This window comes from Choristoneura fumiferana, chromosome 15, assembly GCF_025370935.1.
Source record: "Choristoneura fumiferana chromosome 15, NRCan_CFum_1, whole genome shotgun sequence".
Classification (NCBI taxonomy): Eukaryota; Metazoa; Arthropoda; class Insecta; order Lepidoptera; family Tortricidae; genus Choristoneura; species Choristoneura fumiferana.
Genome location: NC_133486.1, coordinates 1601634 through 1622712, shown reverse-complemented (window position 1 = coordinate 1622712; position 21079 = coordinate 1601634). Strand labels below are relative to the sequence as shown.

General features: G+C 41.3%; 1 protein-coding gene across 2 annotated transcripts in view; it reads left to right on the top strand.

Annotated features, from left to right (window-relative positions):
- The window catches only part of LOC141435662 (dynein axonemal heavy chain 1-like), a 57708-nt gene extending 37262 nt beyond the window's left edge, over nt 1-20446 (top strand). The window contains exons 48-69 of one of the 2 annotated variants that reach the window (XM_074098400.1): nt 5868-5935; nt 6348-6477; nt 6661-6804; nt 7306-7472; nt 8224-8449; nt 8835-9030; nt 9706-9899; nt 10383-10537; nt 11025-11124; nt 11427-11559; nt 11637-11770; nt 12134-12275; nt 12720-12844; nt 13435-13599; nt 14256-14408; nt 15299-15434; nt 16412-16547; nt 17018-17113; nt 17642-17772; nt 18739-18920; nt 19212-19341; nt 20232-20446. In XM_074098400.1, the coding sequence (XP_073954501.1) occupies nt 5868-5935; nt 6348-6477; nt 6661-6804; nt 7306-7472; nt 8224-8449; nt 8835-9030; nt 9706-9899; nt 10383-10537; nt 11025-11124; nt 11427-11559; nt 11637-11770; nt 12134-12275; nt 12720-12844; nt 13435-13599; nt 14256-14408; nt 15299-15434; nt 16412-16547; nt 17018-17113; nt 17642-17772; nt 18739-18920; nt 19212-19341; nt 20232-20446 (3258 nt within the window). Of the gene's footprint in view, nt 1-5867; nt 5936-6347; nt 6478-6660; nt 6805-7305; nt 7473-8223; nt 8450-8834; nt 9031-9705; nt 9900-10382; nt 10538-11024; nt 11125-11426; nt 11560-11636; nt 11771-12133; nt 12276-12719; nt 12845-13434; nt 13600-14255; nt 14409-15298; nt 15435-16411; nt 16548-17017; nt 17114-17641; nt 17773-18738; nt 18921-19211; nt 19342-20231 lie in introns of those variants that run through there. The other variant, XM_074098401.1, reaches the window with a different exon arrangement.
- The last annotated feature ends 633 nt before the right edge of the window (nt 20447-21079 follow it).

The following is a 21079-nucleotide window of genomic DNA, read 5'->3' as shown; positions in this document are numbered from 1 at the left end:
TCAAGGTCAGATACGGGCCACTCAGCTTCAGAACGTTTAAGCCAAGTGGGACCGTGAAACCAAAGTTCCTGGTCAAGTGCGGACGGTAAAACGCCGCGTGATGCGGGGTCTGCAGGATTATCTGCTGAGCGTACATGGTGCCAACGAGAAGCCGGGACGCGACTCGTTACTTCCGTGATCCGATTTGACACAAACGTACGCCATTGATACGACGCAGATCGTAACCAGGCCAAAGTGATCGAAGAATCACTCCACGCATAAACATCGTTATTCGAAATCACACCCGAAAAGGTGCTGAGTACGGTCTCAATGAGTTTTGAGAGAAGTACAGCCCCACAAAGCTCCAAGCGAGGTACTGAAATGCGTTTCAACGGTGCTACCTTGGTTTTTGCTAGAACGAGATGGACATGAACATTGCCGTGAGTGTCTATGACGCGTACGTACACTGTCCCAGAGAATCCCTTTTCCGAAGCGTCCGAAAAACCGTGGACTTGTACGCACCTGCTTTCAGGAAATGCATGACGCGGAATGGAAATGGATTTAAGCAGGGGTAACTCAGAAATGAAAGTAAACCAAGCGTCAGAAATTGATTTTGGCGGGGTTTCGTCCCACGATATTCCCGAGATCCAAAGTAATTGGATTAAATGTTTCGCAAATAGCGTTATTGGAGAAAGAAAGCCCAGCGGGTCAAAAATTTTAGAAATTTCCGCCAATATGATTCTTTTTGAACAAGCTTCAGGACTTGGTGTGACCTCATAACTGAAGGTATCTGATTTAGGAAACCATTTAAGACCCAACACTTTGACTGAAGTATCACCATCCAAATTGGAAATCGCTAACGCTTCGCTGGGCTCCGCGTTAGTCATAGAAGATATTAACTCTGGACGGTTACTTGTCCATTTTCTGAGGTCGAAGGATCCTCTCTGGCATAAAGAAATAAGCTCTTGTTGAAGAAGCAACGCTTCATCAAGAGAACTCGTACCCGAAATTACGTCATCGACGAAAACATCCGAAAGTAAAATCTTAGACGCTTTAGGAAAAGAAGCGCTTTCGTCAATAGCGAGTTGACGAAGGGTTCTTAACGCAAGAAAAGGAGAAGAAGCGACTCCGAATGTCACTGTACATAATCGAAATTCCTGAACAGGCACATCAGAACTGGTGCGCCAGAGGATACGCTGAAAATCACGGTCTTCTGGTCGCAGGGAAATGAAACGGTACATCATCTTGATGTCTGCAGTGAACACCACTTTGTGCAAACGAAATTTGAGAAGAACCTGCACTATATCTTGGTGCAGTTTCGGTCCTATGAGAAGATTCTCGTTTAAGGAACGGCCACTAGTGGTTTTACACGAGGCATCGAATACCACACGGACTTTTGTTGTGGTACTTGAAGACTTAACCACACAGTGGTGAGGAATATAGTAGGGCTTTGACGTAGGTATCAAAGACTCATCAACTAGCTCCATGTGACCGAGGTCAATGTACTCTTGGAGACATTTAACATACTCTGACTTCAAGTCAGGATTGCGCTCAAGCCTCTGTTCCAGCTTGATTAAACGCGAAAGAGCAATGTCACGCGACTCGCCTAAGGGAGGGGCGTCGGGCTTGAAAGGAAGAGCAACAGTAAATTTGCCAGTTTCATCTCTCGAATGAGTTTGTATGAAAATTGACTCACACCTAGCCTCGTCTGGCGTCAGCGGTTTCACTTCTGGTAAGGACTCTAATTCCCAGAATCTTTGAAGGGCGAAATCACTCTGACTCTGACATGAATTGACACCGACATGTAACTGAAACTTCGTGTCCCTCGCAGGAAGCCGACCATTCAATAAATAACCGAAAATGCTGTTTATAGCGACAGGAGTCCCAGGAGGTCCGACAACGTTGTCCTGAAGCAAGACACTACCTGTGTAATCAGATCCCAACAAGAGTTCTACAGGACGCGACGAGCGGAGCTCAGGGTCAGCGAGGGTCAAATTTCGCAAATGCGGAAGGTTTTCAACCGAAAAGTTGACATTGGGCACGTAACTTGTGATTTTAGGCAAAATATGCGCTTCGATTAACAACTTGGGCTCGTGTTTACCACGAGGCGTCACCTCGACCAAGACGTAGCCACGAGATTTTTGATCCTTGTCACCTATTCCTGTAACTGTTAAGTCAGACGCAGCATGAAAACGTCGTAAACTCAAACGCTGAACACAAGACTCTGCAATAAGCGTAGCTTGAGAACCCTGGTCCACAAGAACCCGCACGGCAATAGGGGCGCAGGGCGCCGGCGCGGGCGCCGCAGCGCGGATGTCGACAACAGCCGTGGTGAGCAACACGTTGCACGGCGTGTGCGCGCGCGTGCCGCAGTGCGTCATGCTAGGCGTCGCGGGGGTCGCGGCCGCAGCGTGTGGGAGTGCCGGAGGCGAACACGAGTGCGGCGCTTGCCCGTCTTCGTGTAACGAGGAATGATGACGTTGCAAACAAACTTTACACGAAAATCTCGAAATACAATTTTTAATGTCGTGCCCGACGTGAAAACAGTTGATACACACTTTGTGTTCACTGATAAAACGCTTACGGTCAGTAATTGGTTGTTTAAGAAAATCTTCACATTTATTTAAAATGTGTGAAACTGATTTGCAAAATATGCATATTTTGTTCGATTTCGACGAACCAGTAGTCGAAGACTCGACGTTAAATTGTACCGACCGGGGTGGGTTTTGTTTCGTAGAAACATTAGAAAACGAGCGATTGCGCGCGGGCGAGGTTCTATTGTCCGACTGCGCGCGAAAGAAAGGCTGCCGCAGTGGCGGCGGCGCGCGGCGGCGAGCGGCCGCGTGCCCCCAGACGGGCCGCCGGCCGTGCCTAACATCACCTCGTGAGCGGTCAGCTCACGCCTTAGGAACTCAAGTAATTCCCTATAATCGGGCATCTCCGAAGACGATGACAAGGATAGTTCAAAACGTCGACGAATGTTGGGAGACATTTTTCGCAACAAAATATTCAAAAGAATAAAACTCCATTCCGGAATAGGCAGGTTTAAGGCACTGAGTGCTGTTAAGTTTTCTTGAAAAACATTTAAAAGATTACGTAAACCAACGTAGGTATTTTTATCAGTAAGAGGTTCCAGGTCTAAAATGTGGTCTAAATGTTTCGTAGCAATAATCCGTTTATTCTCGTACCTATTGCTCAAAATCGTTACAGCGATAGTATAATTAGCGTCTGTAATGGGAAGTGATTTTATCAGGTTGTAAGGTTCGCCTTTTAACGTTAGCAACAAATACCTAAACTTCTGCACATCCGTCAGGTCGGCATTGTCGTGGACAAGTGATTTGAATAAATCGTAGTACGCAGCCCACTCAGTGGGCTGCCCACAAAATGACGGTAACGGCAGCGGAGGCAAGCTCGCCCCGCGGGAACAATGCGACATGACACTGTCTTTATTATCACTATTGTTGCCGGTCTGACTACTGCGACGCTGCAAAATCTTGTAAGTGTCTGCTGCCACTTGAACCTGATAGTATAAATCATCGAACTTATTGCGAAAAATCAGCTGTTCCTCCTTAGAAAAACTATTACTTTTAGCTAAAGATTTTTCAATTTTGACCTGAATTTTAAGAAATTCTTTTTTAATTGAATTTAATTCTTTTATTCTACAACGAAATTGCATTTCATCTGATTCAGAACAATCTGCCATTTTTTGTAAAGTATTCAATTGAATGTCTCGCTCGAAATATAATTGCTCGATCTCCATAGTGTATGAAATCTAATAAGAAAAATTAACAAAAATGTATTTGTTAGTTGAAAATATTATTACGCAATAATGCGTATTTATTTATCACTACTATGCAGATATTATAATTTTAGTGGCGAAATATTTGCGTCACAAAACTGAAAAAAAAATGAAATTTGAAATTGGAACTGGAGCGGCAGTAATATTACAATAATAATTAATTATTTACCACGTAGTGCGCAAATATATGTAATGCTCGAAAGAACACACTTATTATTATAATATTGAAATGAAATAGTATTAAGCACGAAAATGCTAGAATACCGAAATAAGCACGTAAACTCAGGCGTCGCGCTTATACGCTAGACTAGGCGCCGTCGTGGCGGGCAGCGAGCGAGTTACCCGCACGGTGTTCGAAATAAAAAATGGAAATTGAGAATTACGATGTAACACTCGGAAATAATTATTGATTACCTAACCACTTATAAAAAGAGTCTTAGGTGGAATATCAATAGTTAAATCGGAACTTATCTTAGAAAACACACTTCAAAGACGGTAGCAAGTCGGTACTTTCTAGAAAATGTTATCGTATTGTACTCGTAAATTAAGTACGTAATGTAATTGAAACTATTAGCACACACAATATATCGATCCTATCCGGTTCGAATGGATCAACTTTTTATGTAAGAAAGAAATAAATGATACGAAGGAGCCTGGAATAATACAATATCCGAACTCACCAAATTCGACGAGCTGATGGTTTCCTGGGGGCCCCCGTATGTCTCTCCATAGGTCACTGGCTGAACTGGTCAGATATAAACACTGCGGTGCTAATGAAGCTTTCAGGATTTCAGGAGAAATTGTAAGAAGAACAGAAACGAATTAATTTCTAGGGACGTGCGTGCCGCCATTCGAAGTTGCTTGCTAATAACAGCCATATTAAACCGCCGTAGGAGGGCAGCACTGTCGCGGCGCTTCGTTCGGAAATCAAATTGCATCATTCCAGTTACAAATTAAGAATAACGTTTAGAAATAAGAATGAATAATTTGTATGTGCTAAACGATGCGAAACAAATAAAGAAAGGCATTAAAAATAGAAGAAAGTACGGAACAAGACTATCGCCGTCATAACTTATTTTATGATTTTTAATTCGGGTTTTGTTCCGCGTACCTTGCTTTTAGAGAAGCTCGATATTTCGGCACAGTTGCATGCGCCATGATCACGAGACGACTCAACTGCAACTCTGCCGAAATAAAGAGCTTCTCTAAAATCAAGGTACGCGGAACAAAACCTGAATTTAAATCATAAAATCAGTTACCACTGTTCGTCATTTGGCCGTGTGCTATTCTGGTAAATTAATGACCCGTGTGGTGTCGGGTTAGAATTACCTCTCTCCATTTCTTCCGTGGGTACTGTAAGAGGCCACAAAGGATAGGGTTAAGGTATACCGTAGGCGACAGGCTAGCAAACTGTCACTAATGTACCGTTTTTGTCAAACTTAAAACCTAAAATTGCTAAAAGTGTCTCCGAAGCGGTGACGTGAAACTATATGACATACGAAGATCTGTTCTTAGGAATGATGTCATCGATTTTAATAAGAAAGACTGCATTCATACATTTACAGAAAAAAAACTTTTACTCAGTTCGGGAATCGAAGCCAGTCGTTTTGAAAAATAAAACATACATTATTTCTGTTTCGATATCGGTAGTGAAGGTCATAAGCAATAAATGTTACTATATGAAACACGATATCTAGGATTAATAAAATGCATTGTGTTTCATATTCTTTACTTAATAATGTAAGTTTTATTTTTAAAACGGCGGGTTCAATTCCCGAGCTCGAGTACAAGTTTTTGAAAATGTATGGTTGCAGTTTTTCTTGTTATTAAAATCAACGACATGGTTACTAAGAACGGATCTTCGTATGTATTATAGTTTCAGACTTTCCCATACTGACCGATATGAATGTTACATCCTGTATTACTTGGCTAAATTATGAACAGTGGCCAATTCCTCAACAATCCCGGTTCGCGAATTTCGCGATGGTACATAACATACTGACTGACATTCGCTGACTGATTGTGTATGAGCGTTTTCTTTGCATGCGAAGTCGCTGGCAACGGCTAGTATTTTATAATATATTTTTAGGAGGTTCAAGTGCCCCACACGGCCGGTGCGACGCCACTGTCTACTTTGGGAGATGCCGTGCAAATCAGGTATGCAAGATTTCGGCTGGCTTTCCGGTCATTACTTGAGCGGTTTCCGAATTACCTACTTTCGTGGACACATTCTTGTTGAAATGGCAGATGATTCTGATATTGTTTTTAGTTAACTGGTAGAAGTACAAAACTTTTAATGAATACGACTAAAATTCCAACAATGAAAGGGTTCATTCGAACGTCTTAGCTCCAGCAGAGCAGTTCTGCCTGCCTTGCTGAATCACTTTACACTAGCTCTGAAATCATATGAATTTTATGCTTTGAAAGAAGTAAATAGTTCGTCAAAGTCACAGATCCTTACTTCGCCAGCTCATAAAAAGCACGGCAATTGATTGGTGGTATCAAAATACCCTATTTGTCTTAACATAAGAGTTTTCAATATATTTTTCCATCACCCGACATTGTCCAGGACATGGCAGATGTACGGGTTGCCCCGGGACCCTCTCTCGGTGGAGTCGGCTGTGCTGATGTCCAACTCTCGACGATGGCCGCTCATAATCGACCCTCAGACACAGGCCAACAAGTGGATAAGAGCTATGGTGAGCGTTGATCATATTTGCTTCAGAAGAGAGGGTTTCAATCTACTTGTGGAAAAAATAATGGGCCACAGAGAGTAAATCTTTAAAGTTTTTATAAAATCTTAGATTTAATTGAGCAAACATTCGCAATACAATAAGCCCCTTCAATTGATTGATTCTTTATTATTTAATTATATCCTGTAGGGAAAAATCGAAGGCCTGGTCGTCTGTAAGCCCAATGATAGAGAATTACTAAGGAATTTTGAATCTGCTCTTCGCTTTGGAAAACCAGTTTTATTGGAAAACGTTGGACAGGAACTTGATCCGGCTTTGGATCCCGTTTTGAAGGTATATTATAATAATAATGAGCAACGATCGTTGTCTGTATACTTAGCTAGTACTCGTATTGCCATCAGACTAGAAATTCGTGTCAGAGAAGACATTTTAGAAGTTTTTATTACAACAGTTTAAATAGTGTCCTAAAATTTATCAAAGAATCAAAGACACGTCGGCTGTTTATAATAATGTTACTTTTAGGTTTTAAGATAAAAAAAAACATTGTAAATTGGTACTTTTTTTTTCAATTAATTTAGTATGGGAAGCATTTAGGATATCTTCTTAATTTTAAGATTGACTGTTCCATCATCATCACAGTCATTAATTGAAAGACGCCCGTTGACAGACGTAGGTCTCCCCCAGGAAACGCTACCCGGTAATTTAATTACTTAAGATCTTGTAAACGTATTCTAGCAAATAAATATTTTCTTACTACTTTCACCAGATCATCACCTTGTGTAGCCACTTAAGAACCATCTAGCTGTTTCTAAGATGACGTGTTTCTTTCGTTAGCGCCAATACTTTCGGCAAGCCGGTCAGCTGGTGCTGAAGCTAGGCGACTCTCTTATCCCTTACATGCCGGGCTTCCGTCTGTACATCACCACAAAGCTGCCCAACCCCAAGTATACGCCAGAGACCTCCGTCAAGGTACAGGTTGTCAATTTCGCGCTTGTGCCAAGGTCAGTACTCTCTGAATACATTTATCTTTTACTCATTTAACCCTTTGGAACCCACGGTCAACATGTGATGGTTATTCTAATTTAATAGTTTGAAACAACATCGATTTTTAAAGTTTGAAATTGCTATTTAAATCATGGTTCGACAGCTCAACAATCTAAATATATAAAAGACAAAATTTACTACTAGCTGGAACTTAGGCCTTGTAATTTAGTGCTGTTATTTATCATGTAGGCGAGCATTAAAGACGGGTTTTAGGAAAAGTAAAGAAAGTGTCTGAAAAGAGTTTTTTATTTGGGTTGACTTGCCTTAAGGGTCAAAAACACTATGTCCTTGATTTTGTTACCCTGTTTTTAGTTTTTAAACTTTACTTGAGGTGCTTTATAGGAGATGGGGTATGCAGTCGGGAAAATCCATCCACGACTGGGAAGGGAGGGCCTAGAGAGTACCGAACTTTCGCCGCCTAAAAAACCCAAATCAAATCAAAATCAAAATAGTTTATTAAAAGCAAAAACAAATTACAAGAAGGGTTTCCGGCTACATGGCCCCAACTACATGGGGCTGAAATAGACAATTCAACTACAACCAGTGACCAGTACATCGTTGAAAATTGTACCGTTTGAATTTTCTTTAAATAACGTCCTAAATCCTCTCATTGTTTTAAACATCTTAACAGGAATCCTGTCGGTTACTAGCCATTTCAAATTATGCATGACCAAGTCCGTATGTCACATGTTTTGAAATCTCTTACAGTGGTCTGGCAGAACAGCTCCTATCAATAGTAGTAGCTCAAGAACGTCCTGATTTGGAGGAGTTAAGGGGCCAGTTGATCGTCTCGCGAGCTCAAATGGGCGCACAGCTGGCGGAAATGCAGTCGGACATTTTGTACGGCTTGTCCAACAGTGTGGGGTCGCCTGTGGACGATGTGCCGCTTATCTTGACTTTGGAGGCCATTAAGATTAAGAGTGTTGAGATCATGGTGAGAACGTTGTTTTATATCAGGTAGAGATTTAAGGTTTAGCTCTATAGGAGGTCAAAAACCTGGATAAAAGCACAAAAGTAAAAGTAAATACTGCCTACATTTATAAAAAAATATAGTTTTTTACTGAGCCGTGCGAAAGGTTCGAGACAGTATTTCATCACAATTTGAAAATAATTGAGAACCGCTACGCCAGTAAAAAATAATATCTGAACAATCTCTTTCATCCTTTTAGCTGCCTAGTTAATCTTGATTATTCGCAGTAATTCGCAGTACGAAAAAGTAGCATTATTTATTAGTATGAAAAGAAAGGAACTACAATATCAGTAATCCGTACATCTCTGTCAAATATGCAGCCTTACGATTCATAACTTACTTCTGTCAGCTAAAAGTAGAAGACATGGAGCGCACGACGATAGAGATCGACGAAGCCCGCGGTGGCTACGTGCCGGTGGCCAATCGAGGACAGATCCTGTTCTTCTGCCTCTCGGGAATGTCGACAGTGGACCCCATGTATCAGTATTCGCTCGAGTGGTTCATCAAACTCTTCATCAAAGCCATGGCTGAGACTGAGCCTAATGGTACGACTTTGTTTAATGGTTATTTTCTGTAGACGCATGCATTAGCATTACTTTAACTGGAAGAAACGTCATTGTTCTCAGTTTAAGTTCCATGATTCTGTAATTTTGTTGGATTAAGCAGGGCAAGTCGTGCCGAAATGTTTAGAACTGTTATTCCTAATCTAAGTTTACTACTGTTAAGATATTCAGATATTTCTGCACGCTCCACTGTAGCAGATATTAATGCGTATAGTTGTGCAGATATAATATAACGTAACTTAGTAAAGTCCTACCGGCCGGGTCCCTAGAAATAAAGTCGTATCACGTATTTTCTGCACGCGTTATTGTGTCAGACAGATATTAGTGCTGGAGATTAGACCTATTTATTGTGAATACTAAGTACTTATCGTTGCTGAGTGATTTCTGGCTGTTAGACCAGTAACCTCTTTTCGTAAAAGCCTTAGAACCTAGGTTTGTATGAAAAAAGCTTGTAATAAAACACCTGAGACCGTATTGCCTAAACGTTTCTGACGAGCGATCAAATGACAGATTTCGCATACAAAAACTGTCATTTGATTGCGATCGTGAGCGTCAGAAACGTTAGGCAGTAAAGCCTCTGGTTATAGTTGATTTGCTAAAATTTCATGAGTTTGAATGCCGTTGTGACCAATAACATCATAATCTTTTCTTCCACAGAGGACATTATTGAGAGAGTGGAGATCATCATAGAGTATTTCACATTTTTACTATACGTCAATGTGTGCAGGAGTCTTTTCGAAAGGCACAAGTTGCTTTTTGCTTTCCTGCTCTGCGCCAGAATATTGCTGGACAAAGGGATTATCAGGCTATCAGAATTCAATTTCTTGCTGAACGGGGCCAAAATTGAAGAGGCAAGGAACAACATTCATGCTTTATTTCAGTAATATTTTTTTCAACATGCAATTATTTGGGGCCTTTTTTGGCATTATATGGGCTGTATACACGCTTAACTAGCTCTAGTGCACCAGCTTTAATCAGTTTTAACTGTCGCTTATGTTTTTAATTCAGCTTTTACGCAGCTGATGTGTTCTGTGTCCTGCTCAGAATGAATTCGCGTAGACTTTAAGTAGTAGTATGTAGTTAGATATATACCATTACAAACGAATCCTAGTTTTTCTCAGTATATTTATTTTATGCCTGGCGATTTAGTTCGTAAACCGATTTTGACATTCACACATTGAGCGTTAAGCACGAAAACTGTAAACGTATGTTCAGACTAGCAAAAAGTACAACTGCATAGCGACTTTATACGACCTCTTAAAACAATGTCTGCTAAAGAAACCAGGTTGGTAGCCTAAAATTTGAAGGGATAATATGTAAAGTATATTTTTCAGGAAATGGAGAACCCTGAACCCAAATGGGTCTCCGAAAGGATGTGGCTGGATATGCAGCAGTTGGCGTCTGTGCCGACCATGAGAGCGTTTGTACTGGACTTCCCGAATCAGACCAAGCACTTCAAGACTTACTACGATGCTATGAATCCACATAAGTAGGGCTTTAATGTTTAGTTCAGTTTTACAGATACGGAAAAATCCCTAAAATCCTTCCACTTTTGTAGAAAATCTATATCATCTTTTTTGTCATGTATATTAAGTTCCTGTTATTTTATGTGACAGATAGTTGTGATGCCGTCTCTGTTTAATCGAACAAAGTAAAAAGAGACAGCGTCATAGATATCGGTTACATGAGATTACGGAACCTTAACGGAGAGTGGTGAAATAAGAGTATTTTTCTCTGGGACCGTAGTTATTGTCTAACGCCCAGGCGCTCGCGATCGCATTCACCATCTCACTCTAGCCTCATCCTATACCAAGTGACAGAAATAAACAGTAAAAACGATCGTGATTCAAGGTGCATTATTAGACAATGAAGCCTCTGGTCTAATTTGATATCTGATAAAAGAATGTCACAATCACTCGCTTTTTATGAAGATCTGTTTTCTTGTGAGTAAGATTCTAATGAGACTTTGCTTTCAGACTCCAATATCCGAAGCCGTTGGATACACAGCTGGATGCGTTCCAAAAACTTTTGGTCCTGAAGTGTTTGAGGCCGGACAAACTAGTACCGGGCCTTCAGGTAAAACTCTAGCAAATTATTAGGAATAGGAACCTGTAACTATTTTTGGGAAAATTATTTAGCTCCAAACACTATCGTACAATTTCCACTTGTATCTACAGTTCTAGATTCGTTCAAATTGTATTGAGCGGTTTTCCACATTTCTATCACTCCTTTTTATCCACAAAGACAAAAGGTCCCGCTAGCGGGGTTTCATTTCTTGTTACAATGGTCTACCTACTAATAGTCCATTCACTCAAACCTTGATTAGCCCTTTTACATCTTCATCTGTTTCTATGATGCGTCTGTTTTTGTGCCAACAGGATTACGTAGTGGTGGGTTTAGGTGCTCGCTTCGTGGAGCCGCAGCCTGCGGACTTGGCTGCTCTCTACGCGGAGTCTGACAACTTGGCTCCAATCATATTCGTCCTCTCCACCGGCACCGACCCTGCCGCTGGTATGCATCATATGTCTTGATCTATTAACAATTACTTTGCTCACCCTTGACCTTACGATGTGTTGTGATCTTTACAGATCTGCTAAAGTTTGCTGACAAAATGAAAATGGGGAAAAGGTTTGAGAGCATCTCACTAGGACAAGGTCAAGGGCCATTTGCTGAAAATATGATGAGGATCGGATGTGATTTCGGAAACTGGGTGTTCTTTCAGGTAACGAATAACTATAACAGTAAATCTTTAACATCCCCTACGTTCTATCCCCTTATCAACTATCACAGTCAATATGTATGTCTCAGTCAAAATGTCCTCTGTGATGCCCGCTTCTTAATATAAATGTCTACCAAAACGCAGTTGTTACGTCATTTTGCGTGCAGCAGTAGGATTCAGCATAACTAAAGTAAGTGTGGGTGATATTGTCAATCCAAATCGGGGCCGCGTGGGAGCTACAGTCCCGACGCTCAGGAGCATGTGCTAAGCTTAAAGACAAACAGATGGAGATGACGATGAATGAAATAAATGAAAGGCTAATCTGGAATTCTTCGATAATGTTTTCGATTCTGTTGCTTTTTTTAGAACTGCCATCTCTCCCCCTCGTGGATGCCGGTGCTTGAACTCAATGTGGAGCATATCCAACCTGAGCTGGTGCACAAAGATTTCAGGCTGTGGCTGACCGCTATGCCATCTCCAAACTTCCCGGTCGCTCTGCTACAGAATGGTAATGCAAACTCAAACATCTTCGTCAAAGATTTATTCGTACGTGGTTATTTAATTTGAGAGAGCATAGCAGGGACATTTCAGAGAGTGAAAGTGCATATTTCGAGACGGCAGGTTCTACGAGCCTTAGCCTGAAAAAAATTGTTAAGGCTATGAATGCCATTGGAGCCTTTCGTAAAATCGTAAGGATTTGTTACTATACGAAATAGGTTTAAGTTCTTAAACGTCAGGTGTTTTTGTAACCAGTGTTCATGATCATTTTTTGACAATACGAGTATCTCAATTGGTTCGGACCGTAATGAATGGGAAAATTACGTAACGAATTTGGCCCAATTTATTCGAGAAAGTACCTAATTTGAATAAAAGAGAAAAGCACATAACTTTTGTAGGGATCTAGTAGAATAAGCACTTCTGCGGTATTCTAACGATGTTGAAACGATTCCAGGATATAAAATGACAGTGGAGCCCCCAAGAGGAATAAAGGCAAACTTGCTTAAAGCCTACATGAATCAAGTGCCAGACTTCGTTGATTTCTTCAACTCCTCCGATAGCAAAGTTCCCAATTTTAAGGTTGCGTACTTATTTCGACATTATGCTAATTTTACCCACGCAGGCCTGCCAATGCCTTGTCTCCTGGGTCGGGATATCCACTCAAAAGCCTTTTCCCCCTAACGGCTATCTATTCTTCGAGTGATGTGTGTGTAGGAGTTTCTCTCAGTTACCGAATCCGTAACCAAGGTATTCGTCAGAGAACCAAAGAACCAGTATCACTCAGCGCAGGTAGGCACAGGCCGTTGGGGCAGACTGGTTTTTGAAAGGAGACAGTGACGGCAAACGTAGTGCAGGGCGCCCTGAAGCTAGGAGCAGTGATAATATTTGTAAGACAGCGGGCAGGGATTGCAGGAAGAGAGCTGAAGATCAAGGTCAGGGACGCCACCCCATACTAGAGGCTCATGTCCAGCACTGGACTGATACAGGCTGATGATAATGAGCGATATGGCTCCATGGCTTCCTTCTTCTTCTTTGAGCAATGTCGCTTGATTCTAGTTATTGGTGAAATATCCGAATTCAGGATTCTATCGCACAAATACTCGTAAACTTATAGATTTCGTTGCATTACGTGATAAGGGAGCAGTATTCCAAATATTGATTCCTTTCAGTGGCTCCTGTTCTCCCTCTGCCTCTTCCACGGCGTGGTGCTGGAGCGACGCAAGTTCGGTCCGCTCGGCTTCAACATCCCCTACGAGTTCACGGACGGGGACCTCAGGATCAGCATCTCTCAGCTGCACATGTTCCTCGTTGAATACAATGAAGTGCCGCTTCGGGTAAGAACATAATCTGTGGCTTTTTAAAGCTAAGCTTGAGAAAATGTCAGGGTTCGAAATTGTTGGAAATTAACCATGACCTTTATGGTGAGGGAAAATGTCGAGAAGTTGCACACATTTGCAAAGAAATTCAATGATGTGTGTGAAGTTACCAATCCGCAATGGGTCCGTGTGACAACTACGGTCAAGCATGTCACGACATGATGATGATGAATCAAAGAATAATCTAAAAACTGGACGGTCTGAAAATAGGACGTAAACTATTGTTTTATACTTCCACTCAGATGGAGTCGCGGGCAACAGCTAGTTATTATGTACTCATCATCCATCATCCCAGCCTATATACGTCCCACTGCTGGGCACAGGCCTCCTCTCAGAACAAGAGGGCTTGGGCCACGGGTTGGGAACTTCACACACACCATTGAATTGCTTCGCAAAACTGGTGGTAAGTTATTATGTACTAAGAACAGATAACTCTAAATGCCGCTTCTTTTGTTTGGATAGATAAATAGAGATGGCTTCATAATACTTAAACCTTACCTTGGGGTATCGTAAGTCTGTTAACTACTAAGTACTAACACTTGTATAGATCCATAATCCGAAATAAAGGTATTTTATTTAAAATTAATTTATATATTTTTTGTGAACCCTTGCAGATGTTGACCTACGTAGCCGGTCATATAAACTACGGCGGGCGGGTCACAGACGACTGGGACCGGCGCTGCTTGCTCTGTCTTCTCGGAGACTACTACTCCACTGCAGTGCTTAGCGAGAAATACTACTTCGACGAGAATGGCTCTTACAAACAGGTTAATAAAATTAATGTAAAAGCAGTGAGATCTCGCCGATTATTTCGTTTTAGAAACAGTTATCGGTTGAGAAATATGCGCAATGATTGCAAAACTAGAGATTTTAATGTGTACTTATTTAATTTCTTTGTTGAACTCACTGGTAAGTTGGTAACTACATAATAGTGAATGTACGTCCAAACCAGAGATCGGTGAAAATCAAAATAAAAACACTGTAATAAGTATGCAATTAAACTTAAAAATTGTAACGAATCTGAGGAAATTTTCTACAAAGCTGAAAACATTAGTGTTCAGTTTTGATACAATCTTCCTAGTTTCGTTTCAACTTTACTTCAGTAGCCATTTCGTCACGGTACATTACATTATGTAATTTATTTATTTATTGTTTCTTTACAACATTGGCGCCCAACATGGGGCGCAAACCCGCAACTTTCAGCCCTGCTTCTCTAACGACTGAGCTAGAATCATCGTTGATTTCATTAAGAACTTCAAGGTCATCAATAACGACAATAAATTAAATATCACCTAATTCATTAATATAATTCCAATAGAAAATCTTAGTCTCTTTGGTGTTACTAAAATTTATATTTTGTTAATTTAATTTTGTTTAAAACATAATAACTAATTATAAAATAGAATCGCTATTCATTAATTACTAAGAACTGTAATTATACATTTCGTTTAGAAATCATGTATTTTGCTAAGTTTCTTGCGTCGCATTCTTCTTGGCAATGATGGTCTTTACAAAAGCGCTGGTAGTATAAAAAGTGGTATGTAAAAGGGCCCTTTGCTTTACTTTATTACTTTATTACAAAATAAACGTATTGGTTTTGCATGATCTTTGCTCAGTGATTATAATTATACAGGTAAATCTTATGTTTATTTTATAGCAACACCCATCGACTAACGTTGAAGACTACACGAAGTACATCCGCTCGCTGCCGCTCAACGACGATCCCTCGCTGTTCGGCCTCCACAGCAACGCAAACATCAGCTACGCCATGTCCGAAACTCTAACGTGTCTTAGTATGTACTATCTCCTCTAATTCATCGTCATTATCAAACATCGGAATTTACTCTTTTATTTCCCGAGTTTTTGTGTTTGCTTTTACAATTACCCCTTAGCAACAAAATATCTTGAAAATTTTCCTATGAACACCCTATTTTTTACTGGGGGCATTAACAGCAATTCAGCAATACAGTACATTATAATTATAATGTGCAAGCTTGCAGGTTCCAGTTTGCTTTTACATGTTTGTTTGTACGTTCTTTGTTCGTTCACGCAGGCAAAGCCGCGAGTGAATTTTTTTCTGAGTGATGTTTGTACCGTCGATTCTGTAACTTATTTATTCGGTAGAAATAAACAGAGATGGAATGGAATCACAGACATTTGTCATATAACCCTAAAATTTATCAATAACAGATACATACCCCGTTATCAGTGTTGCAGATCGATTGAAACTAAGTCATAGGGTTGTCGCACAATATTTATTTCATTGTCAATGTGACATTGTGACCTATTGGTATACCTATGACATGAAACGTTTTTTTTTGTAAGAATAATGTTTTTACTTTCATTAGTTGTCTGAATAAATTATTAAGAGTTTTCTTCTAATTTCGCCATCAGATCTCTTTTAAACTGGGAAAATTCAGGGTGATCATTAAGGGAATTCATGATTTTAACTGAATACTATGCGAACGAATTATATACGACATTAATTAATATTGGGAAATAAATTACCCAACCACCTTTATGAAGTTTAAAAAAAGAATAAAACTTCTTTTAATTACAGGCTGAAAAGAGGTTTTATTTTGTTTTAAAACTTAAAAAATATATTATATTAAAAAAAGATGCGTAAAATTATATACAACCTAGGGACATAGTAAAAAAATATGTGCAGTGCCATCCCTAACGTTTTCAATGATTCTGCAACATTGATAACGGGGTGTGTGATGTAACAGACCTTAAACTTAACATTTTTAAAAATTACTTCCCTGTCCAGCGATACTTCGTAACTTGCAACCGAAGGAAGCGACCGGCGGCGGCGGGCTGTCTGCCGAGGAGATGACCGAGATGGCGGCAAAAGACATCCTGAAAGTGTTGCCTCCCTCTCTAGACATCAAGTTAATCAGTACCACGTGAGTTATAACTACTAAACTTATTAAACGAATAGAGATATTCAAACCATCAGCATAAAGCGATCGCTAAGGAATGGATTTTTTATGGATAGAATCAATCGTCACCACCCCATCTAGAATGGCAGAATGAGGCGCCTTTTGTATTGTCCTAATATTCGCACATTTACAATAAAACTGACACAATTCGAAATAGGTATTCACATTTTCAAAATAAAATTTGCATTAAAACGAAATCTGGATCATAGCGAAAATGATTATGAAAAGGTCCGACCCTGGTTCACGATTCAGTCTCCTCAAATCTACAAACGAGTACACACTCTAACTTCTGGATCATATACGATCGTCTATGTATACGTAGAAGATGTCAGTTGGTTTTATCCTAACCTAAGGCACAGAGTACATATATAACCTAAGGTATAGATAATGGTTCAAAGAGGTAATAATTAACAATCAACAATCTCTGCTTACAGATACCCAGTATCTTACAAGGAGTCGTTGAACACGGTGCTTATTCAGGAAGCAATCCGATACAACAGACTTCTAGGCGTCATTGGAAATTCACTCAGGTAACTGGTGTCAAATGTCCCTCGATATTTATTTATTTACAATTGCTGGTCTGCCATCCAGTTGAATAAAAAAAAATTGACCACCTTTATCCTACTAATTTTATAAATGCGGAAAAGGAGTGTGTCTGTGTGTGTGTATATGTTTGTTACTCCTTCACGCTAAATCGTCTGGACGGATTTGGATGAAATCTTTATCCCGACATTCCCACGGGATTGGGATATAATATTGAAATCTCAACGGCTAGGATTAGAGACATGAAATTTGGCGCATTTGTCTTATAATGCAAACGGTTGAAGTCCACGGTGTAATTTTTGGGAATTCTCTTAGAAATCCAGTAATATCCGGCTGTTGGATTAAACAGCCGGATCTAATCGTTCACACGAAGCCGCGGGTACACAGTAGTTTTATATAAAGTTAATAATGTTGGATTGTCAATTTATAGTCAGTGCTGACGCAAAAAACTAATATGCTGTTACGCCAAAAATCTCAATAATGTATGGCATAAAAACTTTCCTTGATTCTCGCAGGGATCTCCTGAAGGCTCTAAAAGGTCTGGTGGTGATGTCCGAAGCTCTGGAGAGCATGTCCGGCAGCCTCTCACGGAACACCGTACCGGTCATGTGGAGCTCAAAGGCATACCCTTCTCTTAAACCCCTGGGTGAGTTGTGGGCTATGTAACTTTGTTGGTGGAGAGACATCTAAGAACAATACGGAAAAACATAGGTTATCGGTGATGCGGTATAATCTTACGCTGAGCTCACGATGGTGAAATACCAGCTATTAAACTGCTGCCAACTCGATTGCAGGCATCAAAACTAACAGCTGCGATCGATTTTATAATTTTCATTAAAATAATACAAACAATAATCGCAATTCTGTACAGCTTATATGTTGCGGCTTGCGAGTTAGCAAATGTTTATGGATGCTGCGCCATTACCGGATTAATTGAATGATTTAGTAAATGCTGCGTCTACTCAGTTTATGAATTTAATGCAGATTATTAAATATTGCGCTCAATAAAACTATATGGTGCCTAAAGCAATAGAAGTTTTTGTGAAATAAAAATGATTTTTCGTTGACATTGGACTTGCATTGTGATCTGACCTACTCATGTATGTACAGTCATTAGCAGCAATATCTGGCACAACAAAGCGTGCTTAAATCTGATATGATCTGATACGACCCTATTTTTAGGGTCAGTTGGATGTGTCAGTTTTTATTAAACAGTATAGGCTTGCGTTTGGCCACAATCACGCCTGATGGAAAGCGAGGAGGCCTACGATGGAGCACGCCTGCCTAGTAAATGCTCATTCACCCTGGACTTGTAAGCGGCCAAATTGTAGTGTTCAGGAAACACAGTCGCAGGCAGGGAATTCCACTCTTGCTGTGCGGTTGATGAAGGAAGAGCGAAAACGCTTTGTGCGGATTTTTGCACGCAATGCTGTGGCAGATATTAATGCAGGTGACTGTATCCTAAGATACCTTGACCCGATGAACGTAACGTTTACCTACTTATACGAAAACCAAAATGTGCACCCCTAATGTGTGAATTCTATGAGCCTATTGAAGGTACAGAACAGATTGAAGCATATTTACAGAATTAATTAAAATTTTTGATGTCCAGCGGCGTGGGTGAAGGACCTTTGCCTCCGCGTCAAGTTCATGCAGGAGTGGGCGGACACCGGCATCCCCAAGGTGTTCTGGATCTCCGGCTTCTACTTCCCGCAGGCGTTCCTCACGGGCGCGCTCCAGAACTACGCCAGGAAACACGTCATCGCCATCGACACTGTGGGCTACGGGTTTGAGGTTGGTTTTAAACTATGAGGGGTTTGGCTAGCTGCATTGAGGATATTTATCTTTCAGAGCCTTGTCACGCTGAAGATATGCAGGCGAGTTTAGAGCAAAGTCAGTGCGCAGCGCTTCGCCGCAAGGACAACGATTTTGCCACGAGCACGCAATGCTTTTGTCAGATAGCTGTGTATAGCGTCGTTGTTTTCTGGCTTTTCAATTTCCGCTGCACCTATTTGGCCGTCTAAAGCTTAGCAGGCATAAGCGGCCTTATCGTTAGCTAAGACCGTACTCTCTTGACCTGTCCAGGCCCTGGCTGGAGCCCCGGCCAAGAAACCTGACGACGGATGCTGCGTCCGCGGCCTGTATCTCGAAGGAGCGCGGTGGAACATGGGAGACATGTCGCTCGAGGAGAGCAGGCCTAAGGAACTGTACACAGGTGACAATCATCATCATATCAGTGAACCGGCCAGATAAAACCATCACCACCCCCTCCCCCTCCCTAGCCGCAGGCGGTTCCTCGCGTTGGCAATGGTGTTGAAACATCTGCACACCGGCGCGTGGAACTGCGCGATGAATTTGAGTTTCTCAGAAGGCCAATCCCGAAGCGGAGGCACATTTCTTCCAACGGCACGGTATCGAACTGTGATTTTTCACTTTTAAACGTGTAACTTAAATTAACGTTCTATTTTTCTACTATCCACATTTTATTGTAAGGCTTCGTTTCAACCAGATGTGCAAGGAAGTTTTGCGAGGGATGTTTTTGCCATGAACCAATAGAAACGCTTCATTTACATATCCTCCGCTTAGCACACCTATGGTGGGAACAGCTCAGCGGAGTGAAGTTTTTGTAGATACAAAACAAGGTAAGGATGTGTGCGAGGAATGTGTTGCGAGGATGTGTTGCGTGTACACAGCCACTGTAGCGGCCAGTGGCGCGCCCCCGTGTAAGGCTTCGTCTCCACTGAGGCGGAGACGAGCGGAGCGGCGAGGAGACGTGTAGGGATCGACCAATCATATTAGTTGAATCCACATCTCGACTCCGCCTCATTATACGTCTCTTCTCCGCTCCGCTCATCTCCGCCTCAGTGGAGCCGCAGCCTAACCGCACTCCGCTAGCTTATTTGAAAAGAGTCCGCTACACGCCCTCGCACTGATCCTCCCTTGTTAATTAATGCGATATCACTATGATGTTTACTGTGAAATGGTTGGTTCGATGTAAATGGTGCTTGGTGTCTCATGACTTAAAGTCCTTGACCGTACATCCCTGGTGGAAACACTGAAGGTTACATATTTGTACCCTGCTCATAATTAATCACGTTCGCACAGAAATGGCGATCATCTACATGAAGCCCGAGGTGTACCACAAGCTGCAGTCGGGGCTGTACGAGTGTCCGACGTACAAGACGCTGCTGCGCGCGGGCACGCTGTCCACCACCGGACACTCCACCAACTACGTCATGACCATAGAGCTGGTCACGCACAAGCCGCAGGCGCACTGGATCAAGCGCGGCGTGGCACTATTCTGTGCGTTAGACTATTAACTGTGCTTGTTAGATGTTATTAAATAATGATTTTAGATGTATTCTGTCGTTTGATTGCTTAATCTCCTCTTTTTGTTCTCCGAGTTCATGAAGCTCCGCACAGCGGAGCTCCTATTTATAAAGATGAAGATTATTTTGACAATACTTGCTAGTTAGCTTGCAGCTAGCGTAGTTGTCTATAAGGGCGTATGCTAGCTGACAAACCGCACGGAACGAGTGGACGCCTATTGAAAAATAGTATGAGTCGCGTGCATAGGATTGTACCTGCACCCGTCAAGTGCACCCGCGCTAGCTAGCGTAGACTCTTAGGCTGCACTTATTTAGATGTCATTAATAACTATAATGACTTTAGATGTCTTCTGTCGTTTAGTTTCTCAGTCAACTCCATGCAATTGTCTGAATACAGAAAGCTCCGCACAGCGGAGCTCCTACAATACAATACAATGAGGCTTTTTTGAACACCATCACATAGTAAGCACTACAGGAACACAGGTAAGTATATAGAGATTTTCCATAAGTACAGGTGGCTTATCGCTCCTATTTACAAAAATAAAGATATTTTAACGTTGACTAGATACTTCATGAGCATCGAGCTGGTCACGCACAAGCCGCAGGCGCACTGGATCAAAAGGT